Genomic DNA, 16,937 nt, shown 5'->3' with positions numbered 1-16,937 from the left:
GTGAAAACACCGTTTTTAAATTTGTTCTTTGTACTGTTGACGAGACCGTAGACTTTGACCTTAGACCTTGAAAATTTATTTCATGCTTTTTAGGATGTCATATCGAAAATATCCATATAATAAAAACAAAGAACAAGAAATCAATGGCAAGAGGATAAAATACTGTTTAATTGACCTCTCTTCTTTCTGATGGTAAACTGAGTATAGCTTTTGAAAAATAGTTAATCCGCAAACGAATAGATTTGTCTAGGAAGATCGAAGGAGACTCTGCTTGCAGGGTAATAGAACACAAGCCCTTCTGGATATTTTCAGCCCGTTTTCTCTATTGTTTGAGAACCGTTTTCTATTTGGCTTTGAAATTGGCGTCAGTCAAAGCCGGACACGCAAACCCAAGAAAAAGTACCCGGACCAAATGCAGCCGCCCTGACTTAGAAGGTTTACGGTTATTATGGAAACAACAGAATGAAAAATAAATTAAATAAAACTATTTGCACCGATTAGTGATTAAGTTTTTCAATGAACATCAACGCTAAAGAAAACACGTTTCGGTGTCATTTTGACATCATTATCAAATTAGAAATAAAATGTGTGCGCAGGCGACTACACCACTGTTTCCTGAAAAGCAGCAAGGGCCGGGTAACTCAAATGGTACTCAGTATCAGTTCTATCAAATTCAAACTCTTATGGAAGAATAGCTCTTCAAAATAATGAAGGATAGTTGACAAATTGTTTTGAAAAGCTCCACTGTAAACTCATCGATTACCGGCGAACGGCAGAGGATTCGACAGGACGTAGAGCCTAAAATGTTCAGAAAGTGTTGTGAGCAGCCACTACTAACCGTTCCTCTCAGTTTTTTAGACGCTGTTTTGAAAAATACAGGAAAACCTTGTATATTGAATGGTATTACACCCTACCTTCCTATCGTAATTGCCGGGGTAAAAACATGATTGAATTTATATTTGTTTGTATAGAAACCGGCTGAGAATGTAATAGATGTTCTTGTTGATTGCAACTTGAGAAACATCATACTGATCATCATTTTGCAAGTGTACTTGATAACAATTTCCTGTTAAAACCCAACGATTAATTAACGCCGTTGTATAAACCGCCCCCCCCCCCCCAGCATTAATAGAATTAGGAACAACTTCTGCTTACGGATGATTAAGAGCACAGCTATGATGGGAACTTGGAAACTTGACACTTCGTTGACCACAATTTGACATAAATTAATTTACCGAATCATATTCACGCAGCGCATGAAGTGGAAAAAACGCGTTTTTTAATGAGCCCGTAGATAATTTGGTATGATCAATATGCTTAAGGGGTGCGACCTTTTGTATGGTCACGTTTAAACGTTTCGGGCGTGACACGTAACGAAGGACATTTCTACTGGCAAAGTTGCCGAAAGTGTTGGCACACTTGCCAAATATCTTCCGTACTTCGATTTCGCTCAATTTCCGGCAACGATGTGCTCTCAAGCATACTGCACGAGTAGTCCTTATCTAAGAAGGGTTCAACGTCAAACGGGGAAGGAGGGGGGGGGGTGGGGTGGTGGTCAGTCTTTCCACCTTAAAAAGTAAACAGGTTATTGTAAAGCAACATACTTCATAGGGAGTGAACTAATCCTGTCCGATGCGACCTTTTGCATGGAACGGGCCGTACTCGATCAATGAGGGTCTGAATGAAATTAACCGACTGGCGACAAAGGGCGAAAAATATTACTGCCTACTGACAAACGAGGGAAAAAAATTACCGAATAGCGACAAAAAGTTAACTGAGATTTTTCCGACAACCGACAAAGGTCGAAAATGTTAACCGACAACCGACAAAGTAAGGAAATTTTAACCGACAACCAACACGTGGACTCCCCCATTCAGACCCTCTTCAATTTCAACACATTTTAACCCTTTTCAAATAGTCGCTATTTCAAGGTTAAATAGGTGCTCGGTTCTTTTAAAATGCACTGGAATAGAATATTGAATTTGAATGTTCGAGAAAAACAAAACATGGCCAAGGGAAACAAAACACAGTCAAGGTATCTGTTTTCGGCAAATAAACTGTCCGATGTGTCACAATTGCGAAGCAGTCACACCTCTTGTGCTAAGAATCTCAGTCGTTGGTTATCAATACTGTCAATAGCGTTCCTCAGTCGTAGATTGCTGTTGGGGTGACATTTCAAGACAACATGTCAATGTTTTCATGATGGATATTCAAGCGAATGACCTCTTGAACAAAGATATATAGTAACATATATGCAATTGAAACTTGGTGCCGGCAAAAAAATTCTCTGCGTATCATCTTATGCCGTCGATGTAACCTAAAGGGTCCTAAAGTCTCTCCATTTATACGGACAATTACTCATGGTTCCCGCCAAACGTCCCCATTTAATTTGGCAAACAAATGATAGTAGTATAAAAAATAACTGAGGGTTTACACACGTGCGTTAAAATGATGTAGACTCACAGCGACTTAAGTTATTATTCTTTTAATTGAATACTTCAATCTTAATCAATAAAACTCAACAAGAGATATTCTCTTGATCGCAATTGATATGTTCCCTTGGTATCAAAGGTGTAAACGGTTAGTTCCTTTTTATGGTCGAGATCCAGTTATTGCTAACAAATCTGGTGAATAGGCAATAAAACGGAATGATGAAATAGTAAACAAGTCAGTGTCAAGCAAATATAAATCAGATGTTCCGACTTCCTTGAGCGATACAGTATCAGTATATTATTCATCTGAAAGTAATAATTGGACAGAGAGCAGGCTAAATGGATTTCACATACACTTTTCTAGTAAGGAATGTTGGCTAAGGTTCTTCCAATCTTAGATTTTATGACTCATAGCAGTTTAACTTTAAAATGTCTAATCTTTTGTATTTTACCCTCGTTCAGTTTCTTTCTTTTTTGCTAAAAGTCCTCTTTATTATCCATTATGGCATGTTACGTTGTTTCAGAAAAAATATCATGGAGACGTGACATCAAAGATTTTTAATTCTTCTGAAATTTTAACGACAACACGGTGTCACGATTTATTAATAGTCAATGACCAGGTTACAATTGAAGATATCACTTCCTCATCCGCATGTAGGCTGCAGTTATGTGCTTACTGGTCCCTGTGGAAGCCAGGCCAAACAGACGGAGAACTGCAACAGCCATCAGCCTTCAGTCATTTTTAAGAAAAGTAGACGACTGTCAAGCCGGTAATCTTTTACAGATTCACTTTGATGGAGGTAGAACCCAGGCAAAATGCGATGGTACATCTACAAAGAGCTTAACAACTAGTAAGTCTCAGTCAAAACTACATCACCTCCCCCCCGCCCCCAGTGTGTCGTGTTATTGCTTAAGGTCCAAAATTTACGTACGGAGATTGTTGCTTTCTCATGCAGCTGAGCTGCCTTTTTTTGATTTCATACTATTGAGTCTTGTTTAGTTATAATTTTAACTGAAATTGTTTTCAGAAGTGTTCCCTAATAGTGTACTTTGTATTTCAAAGAATTTACGATTGAGGATGCCAGAGGAAAGAAATGTATTCAATACACTGATAAACAAGGCGGTAACACACGGTACTATGCGCTGAAGGTCATTGACAGGGCGACGGTCACGCCGGCGGTCACTTTTATGGTGAGTTAAAACTATTTCTAAGCGTCTATTGGCAAGTGTATTTTATAAACATTTTTTTCTGATATTATAGCTCTACTGAGTGCCGTAGCGGACCGTCAGGTAACACGGCTAAATTTATTGGGCATACACTACAAAGTTGAAGTTTGAACAGTGTCTTTCTTTCCAACTAATCTGAAATCCCTGAGTTTGTGGACGTTCTTCGCTCAAACGAAACCGTTTCGATTTTGCCGTTATTTTGGTGCGAGCGATCTATGAAACTAAACAACAGTGTTCAAGAAAAGTCAATTTGGCTGAAACATTGCACAAATATCAGCTGTGAAATATCAGAAGTCTATATATGATATTATTTAAAACTGGATCATTGGATAATGCAACTCAAGCGTTTTCATTGACTTAGCCATCATGGAATATGAGTAATTATACCATACGGTACAAATGTCAGTGTGATAAGCCTACGCATAAGTATTTTTAATTTTGGGGCGTTTTTATATTCATTTTAGTTTAGTTTTCTATATTTTAGGGGCGCTTTTAATGTAACAATTATTCCACTCGCGCTTGTTGGATATAAGAGGATTTTAGTCATGTCGGCGACGAGCCTCGTTGGCTTTCGATCATTTTATATCCAACGCGCGCTTTTGGAATAATTCCACAGCGGCGGGAAGATAACAATTTTATTTTCGAGCGGTAAAATATAGTGAGAACATGGAAAATACGTCACTCGGGTCCCGGGTGCAGTGGGTATGAATTTTATGATTGGTGCTTTTTCCAGTAAAACACCCGTGTCTTTATAATAAATGACAATATTCGTTGGCAACAACAAAAGACCACCATAGGCTCTTGTTGCCAACAAGTAAACGTATGTTTAGCTAAATAAAATGAGAGTTTTCTCTGAGCGAAATGTTTATTGAGTTTTTGTTTTCTTTCGCAGAATGAGCGATGTAACTCTTCAACTGCTGATGCGTTCTTGTTTGATGAAGAAAGGCAACCACCTTATAGATATTATAAACAAACGCTAGCTAAGAACACTAATTTGTACCTTGGAGTAAGTAAGAACTGCACTGATGAGAGATTGTCTCTAATCTGCGCCAACATCGGTGATAGGCGCTGTAAATTTAGGTGGAGATCATGAATCAATTAATTAAACGATCGGTCGCGACCGATCGCTCATTGAATCAATGAATCAGAGAATAAATAAATATAATAAGTATAATTACTCAGATGATTATAGAAATTCTCGCGCTCTCATTGGTCGAGAATGGCGTCATATTCCGCTATACTTTCACCCCCTCCTCTAATTTTCAAAATGGCCGCCTCGCGCTTTCTCAATGTCTCTGAAAAAGAAATTAAGATAAGGAAAGAAAATGCTATTCCGAGAAACACCAAAAATACAGCTGAAAGTTTGGACTGACACTTTTCAAAGGTAAGATGTGAAAATTGTGCTAAATATAACAAAGAAACCTTTCTAAATTTACTTGAAAATGTCGCTTATGTCGATATACACGAGTAAATCAAAGCAACTATTAAATTTTCACAACTCTTTAGTTATTTACTTTATTTATCTGACAGGATGGTTTCAACAACAAACCGAATTTACCACTGACTTTGAGACAATTTTAGCCTCCCTTTTGCTTTTTCTTAGAGGCCGGACGTTTTAAAATGGGCGAAAAACACTTGCCGTTTTGACCAATATGATGTATTAAACTATGGGATCTGTACCTGTAGTTGTTCGTTGACGGATGACAATAAGAAATAAAATTTAACATTTTTCGATCGATCCTTTACTTAGGTATTTCTATAGTCACCTGAGTAATTGTATTAAAACTTTGGCGAATAATTGTTAAAGATAAATAAATTAATATAAGCTTGAAGCAAAAGTTCATAGTAATCAGATTCATAATATCGTTTTGAGAAAATAGGTCATCAAACTTATTGATAATTCATCAAGTTAAAACAAAGAAAATCACAGCCCTTGGGGAGGTTTGGATACCCGGTCTTTATGAGCATAGATTTTGACGAGTTTACTTCTCCGTTAACTCCTTAGTTTTTGTTTGGAACAAAATTGTTTAATAAAATCAACATGCGTATTATTTAGTAGTGTTTATGATTTTTTAATTTATAATTCTTGCCAGTACTACAATAATTTGGCCGGGTGGGAGGATACATAATGAAAAATTACTTACTAAGGAGGGTGGGTAAGAAGTAAAATTACTCTATCAAAAGAGGAAGCGGAGTAAACTTCCCTCGTGGTTGTTTAGCACTGTTGATTTATTTCCGTGAACTTGTTACACAGTTCAACGTCCATGTGAACGAACATGCGAACATGTTTTCTGCCAAAACTATAAAATTATCACCATATACAGAATATTTACCTACAAGTAAAATTCTACTAATAAGAGTGCAATCAGATTTGGCGCGAAAATATGCTCGGATATTTGTCCTTGGACATTATATGCAACCTCGTTCCCAGGCTCTCTCGCTCTTCTTCCTCCCTTGGTCGTTGCAAGAAAGACCCTTGGTTGCGGCTGGTCATGTGACCACCCAGAATCTGGGTGGTAAAAAAATCTGTTGGGCGGGAGGGTGGCAGAGTGTTTGATTGCCGCAAACTCTGTGGGTTTGAAAACCTCGAGCTGACTGACTTTCGTTCACAAAGAAATTCAGCAGCCGAATGGAGCTCTAACTTTTCGACGGTTCGCACATTTAAAACGTCTCGTACCGAATCGAAGTGAAACCAGTCGATCAGTCTCTTGAATCTTTGTATTTGGAGGTAATTTATTTTCTTCTTTATGCCGTACTGTTTGGATGTTAAAAAGTGTTTCTGTCACACGGCCAATTAGTCGAGTATTCAGGCTTGCATTTGATTTACAGCAATGTAAAATGATTTACAGTTTTGTTGAGTAGGCCTGCACTTATATTTCATTTGCACCAGGTTTATGTAAGTTTATATTTAGACACATGCCTAAACACGGTTCCTTAGTCAAGAATTATATTTTGCACAATGGTAAATAAAACAGCGTTTTATATAGCGAGCAACGTGCCGTTAGGTTAATTCAGGAAACATGAAACAGCGAAACAGTGTTACCTCTTGGAGCCAATACGCTGGATATATGTAAATATATTTCGTTTGACCTGTGTGAACCTTAGGATAAGACTGGAGAATTTAAAAGGTGTATTTGCCCGTGTGTCGTTTAACATAGCGATGACCAGTGATCGCCTTTCTTTCGCTTCATTTGAGATCGACAAAAATTATTCGTTGACTCTACCCACACGTGGAAAAGTTTGTGTCACAGGTGGTCAAGTGACCAGCCGCAACCAGGGTCTTTCTTCCAACGACCAAGGGAGGCAGAGAAGTGAGAGCCCGGGCACAAGGTTGCATTATCTGTTCCTCGAAGCTCACAGTTTTCCTCGAGCTACGCTCTCGGAAAACTGTTCGCTTCTCGGAACAGATAATGTCCGCGGACAAATATCCTAGCATATTACCGCGCCAAATGGAAGCTATTGTTTATATAAGACGAACTTAAATTTTTGTAAGGACCACCGTGGCGAAATGGGAGTACCGGTTCCTCTAGCTGTAGAAGATCTTATCAGCTATAAGTTGAATGAATAACAGACGAAGATAAACAAGTCTGATTACTGTTTAATCGGCCTTGCTTATCTTCGTCTGTTATTGTTTATACAGTTCACCGCTAAATTTTCCTACATCGTCATTTGCCAAAACTGATCAAGTGGTACGATCTCGCGCAGACACTATTTAACATGCAATTAGATTATTTGCGAGAAATTTCTATGAGGTGATAGTTGATGAGGCCTTCTGCCTTCGGCCTCATCAACTATCACCGCATAGAAATCGAAAGTGAATAATCTAATTGTTTCAGTAGAATTCTAACTGAAATAAACGCGGAAAACAGTTTCCAACGGTTTCCACTTTATGCTTTAACAAAATTTCAAGGATTGAATTTTGTGATTGGAAATTCGCAGTTGTTTACGCGCGCGCGTTGTTTACGCAATCTTACATATATATAACAACAACAAGAACAACAACAACCATTTTACTTTGCATAATACAGAGAATATCATACAGCAAAAGAAATATATATATAGAAAATATATTCCCTTGGACTTATTAAAGACAGTGTTTGGCCTCCAAACTCCTCCGCTCCGCTACGTGTCGTATTTTCACCTGTCCGAAATGTCGTCAAACGCGGTCTTTCGTGTTTGATATGTTACGTAACCGCCCATTCAAGACTGCTATTATCTTCCGGCGAGTGCACTGTTTTGAGGTGCTGTCAATCAAACGGTTGGCGGTGAACGTAAATCCTAAGGCGCGAGTAAGATAGTGCTTTGAGTAAAGGCGGGCCACACTTTGAAAAGATAATTTTGTCCACACTACAGCGGAGAAATTTGAAAACGCAGCTTTATTTCTACGGTTTGGCCTACAGTCAACACTAATCCGTCACGAAAACGGAGCTTTTCGAAAACGTTCTTCAAACAGGAGGAATTTGAAACGCCGACTTTCCGTTTTAGTGTGGATGGAAAACAGTTTGAAAAAGGATCTTTTCGAAACCGATGACGAGTTTCCTTAAACACAAATCCAAAATGACCAGTAATTTTTGCGTGTTTAATTTTCTCCGGCGTTTTGAGAGTGAAAACACCGTTTCCAAATTTCTCCGGCGTACGGTGTGGCGCGACCTTAGACTCGATGGTCAAAAAGACTCACGCTCAACTGATTAGAGCACCCGGTTTTATAGTGACACTTAAATCGACCGGCGATCATACGACCTTGTGGAAAGGATAAATAGCATGAAAAATTGACTTGATCGCAGGTTCATAGAAAGGGTGATGTTCGAGTCAGTCGCTTGATGTTACTATTTTAAAAACGGTAGACGATAGCTAATGCTCGATTTGTCTTCTTTTCCAGATCACCTTTATTGACTCTCCTCAGCCGACGCAGCACAATGTCGCTGGATAGTGCTTTCCATAGTATCGCAACGATTGCTGAACATTTTTGTATCGATCGCAGCGATTACATCTATTAAAGAACTTATCCTAATTAATATTGTCGTGGGAAGTTTACAATAGGACACTTTTATTATATCTCTCAGTTAGTGCGAGCGCTGTGATTGGTCAGTTTAGCGGTCCGTATTCTGCTGTACAGCCCGTCAAATTTAAAGCTGTTTTTGTTGCCAACATGTTTCGCGATTTATCGCCAAGTGTTCTTAACGTTTTTAGCAAGTAAAAGTTTAAAACTCTCCTTTACTTCTGATTTGTGTACTAAAACCTGCTAACGACTTAAGAGTCACTTAGCAACGATTTCAATTTGACTCGTTTAGCTTTCGAGGTACGTCAGAAATTTGAAGCAGTTCCGTGTGAATAGAAATCGTTCCCGAACCCGTCAGACACACAGTAGAGATATAATAAATATCTTACTAACATCGTTTACTCGGTCCGTACTGTAAGTTACGGATCCTCGTTGTTCTCCTTCGATTTATGGCCCGCGCGTTCGCGCTTAGGCCATATAAATCGATGGGGAGAAAACTCCGTCCGTAACTTACAGTACGGCCCTCGAACTCAGTTATTAAGAGGTATGTGTTGGAGTGGGAGTCTCTCTCAGGAGTCTCAGAGAACAGTACGATCCTGAGCAGATGTTTTCGAAATTTGCGTTTTGGGAGTTCTTCCAAAGTCTGAAATCCATTGAAAATTTATTTGACGCCTTCTATAAGTGTCATATCGGAAATACCCATATGATAAAAAAGGAAAAATAAAGTAATGGCAAGAATAAAATACTGTTCAATTGACCTTTCCTCTTTCTGATGGTAAAAGTATAGCTTTTGAAAAGAAGTGAATCCGTAAACTAATAGAACATAAGCCCATGTGGATACTTTCAGCTCGTTTTCTCTACTGTCTGAGGACCGTTTTCTGTTTAGCTTTGTAATTTAGCGCCAGCGGCTCAATCAAAGTTCAGTTTGTCGAAAATGAAAATGAAAGTTGCTGAACCTTCATGCATGATAGAAAGACTGCATGAGGAAGTTAACCAAAGAACATTCGACATTTTGCATTTTGAAATCGTTGTTTAATAAGTGACTCTTAAGTCGTTAGCAGACTTCAATAGACAATTCTAGAAGTAAAAGAAAGTTTTAAACTATTACTTGCTTAAAAAGTTAAGGACACTTGGCAATAAATCACGAAACATTTTGGCAACAAAAACAGCTTTAAATTTTAGCGGGCCGTACGGTAGGATATACGGATAATTAGAACCCGAGTAAATTTGGCTGGAAAAGGGCAGATATATAATTTATTTTGGATTTCTTGTTTTCATCACGCTACAATATTATAATAAACACACGATTTTGCCTTCACTACACAACCGAACGCACACAAAGGTTTTCAGGCATGAGCACGTGGCCATGGATCAGCCAGGCCCAAGATATGTTTTAATTGACGCTAATAAGATTACAGCAAAATACATAAAAAGTGCATCGATATCCTACGTGCACCAAAGCCGGACACGCAAACCCCCAAACCTCTAATTTAGGAAAAGTACCTCCGACCAAATGCAGCCGCCGTTTAAGGTTATTATATAAACAACACAGAATGAAAGATAAATTTAAATAAGAATATTTATACCAATTAGTGATTACCCATTATCACAAATTACCGCCCACTAAAGGTTTTCCAATTAACGTCAACGCTAAAAATAGCACTTTTCGGTGCCATCTTGACATCATAAAATTAGCAATAGAATGTGGGTGGATTTGACTACTCCACTGTTTCCTGAAAAACCACAAGGGTAACTCAAATGGTACTCAATATCAGTTCTATCAAATTCAATCTCTTATGAAAGAATAGTTCTTCAAAATAATGAAGGATACTTGATGAATTGTTTTGAAAAGCTTTCACTGTAAACTCATCGATGCCCGGCGAAGGGTAGAGGAGTCGGCAGGACGTAGAGCCTAAAATGTTCGGGAAGCGTTGAGAGCGCCCGGCACTGGCGGTTCCTCTCAGTCTTTGAGACACTGTTTTGAAAAATACAGGAAGACCTTGTATATTGGACGGTATTACGCCTAACCTTGCCATCATGATTGCCGGGGTAAAAACATCATTGAATTTCTGTTTGTTTGCATATAGAAACCGGGTGAGAATGCAAATAAATGTTCTTGTTAAAAGCAACTTGACAAACATCATACAAATCATCTTTTCGCTAGTTTACGTGCTAACAAGTTCCTGTTAATTAACGCCAGTGTAACCCCCCAGCATTAATAGGATTAGAAACATCTTCTGCTCACGGATGAGTAAGAGCAAAACTATGGTAGGAACTTGCAAAATTGACACTTCGTTGACCACATTTTCGCATAAATTAATTTACCGAATCATACTCACGCATGAATGGGAAAAAACGCGTTTTTCAATGAGCACGTAGATAATATGTTATGAACAATATTCTTGAGGGGGGGGGGGGTGAGACCATACGTGTTGTGCGTGACACGCAGTGAAGAACATTACTGCGGTAAAGTTGCCGAAAGTGTTGGCACATTTGCCAAATATCTTCCGTACTTCGATTCCCCTCAATTCCCGGCAACGATGAGCTCTCAAGCGTACTGCACGAGTAGTCCTTATATAAGAAGGGTTCAACATTGAATGGGGAAGGAAGAGGTGGAAGGGGGGGGGGGTGGGTCAATCTGTGTACCTTACAGAGTAAACAGATCTTTGCAATGAATGCTTTTGAATGCTAAAGCAACATACTTCATAGGGAGTGAATTAATTCTGTCCGATGCGACCTTTTGCATGGAACGAGCTGTATTCAATGAGGGTCTGAATGAGGTTAATCGACTGGCGACAAAGGGCGAAAAATATTACTGACTACTGAGAAAACGAGGAAAAAAATGACCGACTAGCGACAAAACAATTAACTGAGGTTTACCGACAACCGACAAAGGTCGAAAATTTTAACCGACATCCGACAATTTAATGAAATTTTAACCGACAACAGACACGTGGACCCCCGGCCCCCATTCAGACCCTCTGCAATTTCACCACAGTTTTTAAAAAGTCGCTATTTCAATACTCAATACCCAGGAATGCACAGGAATGGAATATTGAATTTGAATGTTCAAGAAAAACAAAACATGTCCAAGGGAAACAAAACACAATCAAGGTATCTGTTTTCGGCAAATAAACTGTCCGATGTGTCACAATTGCGAAACAGTCACCCCTCTTGTGCTAAGAATCTTAGTCGTTGGTTATCAATACTGTCAATAGCGTTCTTCAGTCGTAGATTGCTGTTGAGGTGACATTTCAAGACAACATTTCAATGTTTTCATGATGAATATTCGAGCGAATGACCTCTTGAACCAAGATATAAAGTGATATGTGCAAATTGAAACTTAGCGCCGGCATAAAATTCTCTGCGTATCAATTGATGCCGTCGAGGTAACGTATAGGGTCCTAAAGTCTCTCCATTTATACGGACAATTACTGGTTCCCGCCAATCATACCCATTTAATTTGGCAAACAAATAATTGTAGTATAAAAAATTACTGACGGTTTACACACCTATGTTATGATGATATAGGCTCATTGCGAATTAAGTTGTTCTTCTTTCAATTGAATACTTCAATCTTAATTAATAAATCTCAACAAGATATATTCTTTTGATCTCAATTGATATTTTCCCTTGGTATCAAAAGTGTAAACGGTTAATTCCTTTTGTTGGTCGAGATCCAGCTATCGCTAACAAATCTGGTGAATAGGCAATAAAACGGAATGACGAAATAGTAAAAAAGTCAATATCAAAGAAATGTAAACAGGATGTTCCTACTTCCTTGAGGGATACAGTACTTATCAAACCATCCGTGGTAGAAGCGGATGACGGGGGTTGACGTGAAAAAAAATCAGTCGATTTAAACCTTTTTGGGGCCCTTTAGATCTCAATTTTTTCCATGCAAATTGTTGGGTGTTTAGCTAATTGAACCGATTAATCGATCTTATATTGCTTCTTAATACGATCTACCTCAGTGGAAGTTTGTTTGTTCTTAAAACTTCCATCGAAACTTAACTGCTCCCCTTGACATACCGGTTCTATGAACAACCTGATCTCAACTGACCCTAGCTGAAAGAAAAATACTTGACATCATTACGTAATGCTTTTTAGGATCAGGTCCGCTGTCGAACAAATTCCATTCATTTTTTATGAATTATATAGTGGAAATAAAATTAAATGAACCATGGTATAAAAGAAAGCCGTAGCTCTGAAACATTTTATAGTTATTCATCTGAAAGAAATCACTGGACATAGATCAGGCTAAATGGATTTCACATACACTTTTTTAGTAAGGAATATTGGCTAGCGTTACCAGAATCTTAGATTTTATGATTCTGAAAGTTTAAATTTAATAGGTCTTATGTTTTGTGTTTTGCCCTCGTTGAGGTTCTCTCTTTTTTGTTAAGCGTCGTTTTAATGATCTATTAGGGCATGTAAACTTTCAGAGCTTTAAATATACGGTATGACCTGTACAATGTTTGCTGCTTGCAGGAATTGAAATGCCAGATTGAAACGCGGGTTTCCGAAGGGTAGTTTCGGATAGAGTTTTCGGACGTTCAAGAGCGTATTTCAAAGGACTGCGAGACAAAAAAATATGACGAGCACAAAGTTCTATAATTTGTGTTAAATTTTAACAAATGACATTTATCGATGTATTAATCAATGAATGACCATGCTATAATTGGACATATACAGGCTGCAGTTATGTGTCTACTGGTCCCTGTGGAAGCCAGGCCAAACAGACGGAGTACTGGAGGAGCTATCAGCCTTCAGTCATTTTTAAGAAAAGAAGACGACTGTCAAGCTGGTAATCTTTTACAGGTTCACTTTGTTGGAGGTACAACCCAGGCAAAATGCGATGGTACATCCACAAAGAGCTTAACAACTAGTAAGTCACAGTAAAAACTACATCACCCCACAGTGTATACTATAGTGTTATTGCTTAAGGTCCCAAATGTAGGGAGATTGTTGCTTTCTGATGCAGCTGAGCTGCCTTTTTTATTGCATGTTATTGAGTCTTGTTTAGTTATAATTTTAACTGAAATTGTTTTCAGAAGTTTTCCCTAATAGTGTATTTTATATTTCAAAGACTTTACGATTGAGGATACCAGAGGAAAGAAATGCATCCAATACACTAATAAACAAGGCGGTAACACACACTACTACGCGCTGAAGGTCATTGACAGGAGGACAGTCACTTTTATGGTAAGTTAAAACTATCTATAAGCGTCTATTGGCAAGTGTATTTTATGTACACTTTTTTCTGATATTATAGTTCTACTGAGTGCCGTACCGGACCGTCAGGTAACACGGCTAAATTTATTGGACATCCACTACAAAGTTGAAGTTTGAACAGTGTCTTTCTTTCCAACTAATCTGAAATCCCTGAGTTTTTGGACGTTCTTCGCTCAAACGAAACCGTTTCGATTTTGCCGTTATTTTGGTGCGAGTGATCTATGAAAACATTAGTGTTCAAGAAAAGTGAATTTGGTTGAAATGTTGCACAATATCAGCTGTGAAATATCGGAAGTCTATATATGATATTATTTAAAACTGTATCATTGGATAATACACCTTATTCCAAAATGGCCGCCATTTAAGTATTCTTTTGTTTACTTGGAAATTAGCCCGTGTTGCCTTGTTCTTAGACTCGAAATTCAAAAGAATATTTTCCCTTAAACTAGACAACAAGGGCTCATTTTCAAATAAACAAAAGAATACTAAAATGACGGCCATTTTGGAATAAGGTGTATGCAACTGAAGAGTTTACATTGGCTTAGCCATCATGGTATACGAGTAATTATATCATGCACTACAAATATGGTGAGCGTGCCCGTAAGAATTTTTTATTTTTGGGACGTTTTTATTGTCATTTTTGTTTAGTTTTCTAAATTTTGGGGCGTTTTTTTTAAATAAAACAATTATTCCACTCGCGTTTGTTGAATATGAGATGGTTACATCCAACTCGGCGCTATGGGTCTCGACAGCCCTCGTTGACTATCTATCATCTCATATCTAGGGAACACAACAATGTTATTTTCGAGTGTTGAAATATTGTTTTTAACACGAGAAAATAAAATTCATATCTTTAAGCCACCGTGTAATTTTCTTTTTATGATATAGACAAACTGACCAACCGAGAAAAAGCGAGAAATGACGTCGTCGATATCTCCACCTGTAAGGAAAATACGCCACTTGGGTTCCGGATGTAAGGTAAGGTAAGGTAAGGTCAACTTTATTTAGGCAGGGTGGCCCAATCAGCACTTGGCTGGTATCAAAAGGGGCCCTGCGTAAATTAAGACTACATTAAATTTCTATACATAGAGATTAACGTTTAACATTTTCCAATAAAACACCCATGTGTCTATAATAAATGATATTAGTTTAATTTCAGAGCTGAACAAAGAGTTTCCTGCAATCTGATTGGTTGAGCGATTCCTTTATATAACATTTTCAGGCCTAGTTAATAAGCTCGCCAGCTTTGCCATCTCGGCAAGTAAACATGGCGGACAGTTGCTGAATGAATTTTTCATTTATTCAGACGACATCACTCCAATTCCGGGATATCTGAAAAGATGGAGAATTTTCAAAATGACTGCAGTCGCCCTTGGAGCAAGAAGCAATTTTAAGAATTCGCATTCAAGGAATTTAAGAATCGTAAACGCAGTGGTTACGTTGATCGCCAGCAGGTCAGATCGATTGACCGAAATTTATTTTTCTTCAAACTAAAGCTACTCATTTTTAGACGATGATGACAATTGTGAATGAAGTCAACAACGATAAAACAAAGGTAACGGATGAATTTTTTATCGTAGTGTTTCGCTTGTTTGTTTTACTGCCGAACTCGATGAGCAAATTGATTCACAATTGGGCTTATTATTAAAACTACGGCTGCATACGTGTATGCAAACGAAGAATTGCGCCAGTGTTTTTATGTTTTAGTCCACTATTCTGGAGTCCTCTTTGTTCAGCTCTGAAAATGGTACTAAAAATTATTCGCCTCAGGCTCAGTGAACATTGGTAAATATTCACCTCGACTCCGTCTCGGTGAATATTTACCAATGTTCACCGAGCCTTAGGCGAAAAATTGTTAAATATTCGTTGGCAATAAGAGACCATCATAGCCGGCTCTTGTTGGCAACAAGTAAACATATGTTTAGCTTGGTAAAATGCGAGTTTGCTCTGAGCGTAACGTTCATTGAGTTTTTTGTTTCTTTCGCAGAATGAGCGATGTAACTCTTCAACTACCGATGCTTTCCTGTTTGATGAGGAGAAATGGAAACAAGGTTCACTTCACTTCACTTATAAACACACGCTTCCCAATAACACTAACTTGTACCTGGGAGTTAGTGACGACTGCACTGATGATAGATTGATTCTAATCCGTAGCAGCACCGATGACAGGCGCTGTCATTTTAAACGGCTCGGTCGATCATAAAATCAATGAATCAAAGAATAAATAAATAAAAAGATAAATGAATTAAGATAAGCGTGAAACAAACGTTCATAGTGATCAGATAATAAAATCAACATGCGTATTGTTTGGGAGTGTTTATGTTCTTTTAATTTATAACTTTTGCCAGTTCTACAATAATTAGCCGGCTAGGAGGGAGATACATGGTGAAATATTACTTGTTAAGAAGGGGTGGGAAGGAAGTAAAATTACTCAGTGAAAAGGGGAAGCGGTAATCTTCTCTCGTGGTAAAACATTGTTTACCACCGTTGATTTATTTCCGTGAACTTGTTACACAATTCAACGTGCATGCGAACGTTGAGCAGGGAACGTAGAATGAGCTGGTCTGTTTGGGCTGCCCTGCCAATATGAGCTATAAAATTACCAGTATATACAAAGTATTTACGTACAAGTAAAATTCTACTAATAAGAATTTAGTGGAATTCTTCTGGTATAAAAATGCAGATATATGCTGCAATCTGATTGGCTGAGCTATCGTACACTATCAGCCATTAGTATAAATCAACTAGCATTCTATCACGAATGCCGCTCTCTGATTGCCTACGCAACTCACTATCTATTAAACAATTAGATTTTGAGCTCGAGATCTCTATCGCGTGATGCGCCCTCGTCAACTATCACGCATAGAAATCGAGAGCGAATAATCTAATTCTTTTAGTATAAATCTACTAGTCGTTGAAAACTTTACCTAAATCCTCTTCACAGACACTTCGAAAACGCCAAGAAGTGACCGTCATTTCGTTATCAAGGGCACACTGCTACGCTACTTACTATCTATCACAGAATAGATAGTGAATAGCGTAGC

The 16,937-nt window shown here is 38.2% G+C and overlaps 2 protein-coding genes across 2 annotated transcripts; both read left to right on the top strand.

Moving 5' to 3' along the window:
- Positions 1 to 2,771: 2,771 nt before the first annotated feature.
- On the top strand, positions 2,772 to 4,900 carry LOC145500880 (uncharacterized). The gene is made up of 4 exons (XM_081480416.1): positions 2,772 to 2,795; positions 3,091 to 3,283; positions 3,496 to 3,623; positions 4,552 to 4,900. The coding sequence occupies exons 1-4, from the start codon at positions 2,772 to 2,774 to the stop codon at positions 4,750 to 4,752; spliced, it is 546 nt and encodes a 181-aa protein (XP_081336542.1). The 3' UTR covers positions 4,753 to 4,900.
- An 8,022-nt stretch (positions 4,901 to 12,922) lies between these two features.
- On the top strand, positions 12,923 to 16,096 carry LOC145501764 (uncharacterized). The gene is made up of 4 exons (XM_081481159.1): positions 12,923 to 12,946; positions 13,354 to 13,546; positions 13,748 to 13,863; positions 15,881 to 16,096. The coding sequence occupies exons 1-4, from the start codon at positions 12,923 to 12,925 to the stop codon at positions 16,094 to 16,096; spliced, it is 549 nt and encodes a 182-aa protein (XP_081337285.1).
- Positions 16,097 to 16,937: the final 841 nt, after the last annotated feature.

The sequence above is a fragment of the Orbicella franksi genome, chromosome 10, assembly GCF_964199315.1.
Source record: "Orbicella franksi chromosome 10, jaOrbFran1.1, whole genome shotgun sequence".
NCBI classification, from domain to species: domain Eukaryota; kingdom Metazoa; phylum Cnidaria; class Anthozoa; order Scleractinia; family Merulinidae; genus Orbicella; species Orbicella franksi.
The sequence above is the reverse complement of the archived record's forward strand: the minus strand, read 5'-3'. Positions and strand labels throughout refer to the sequence as shown.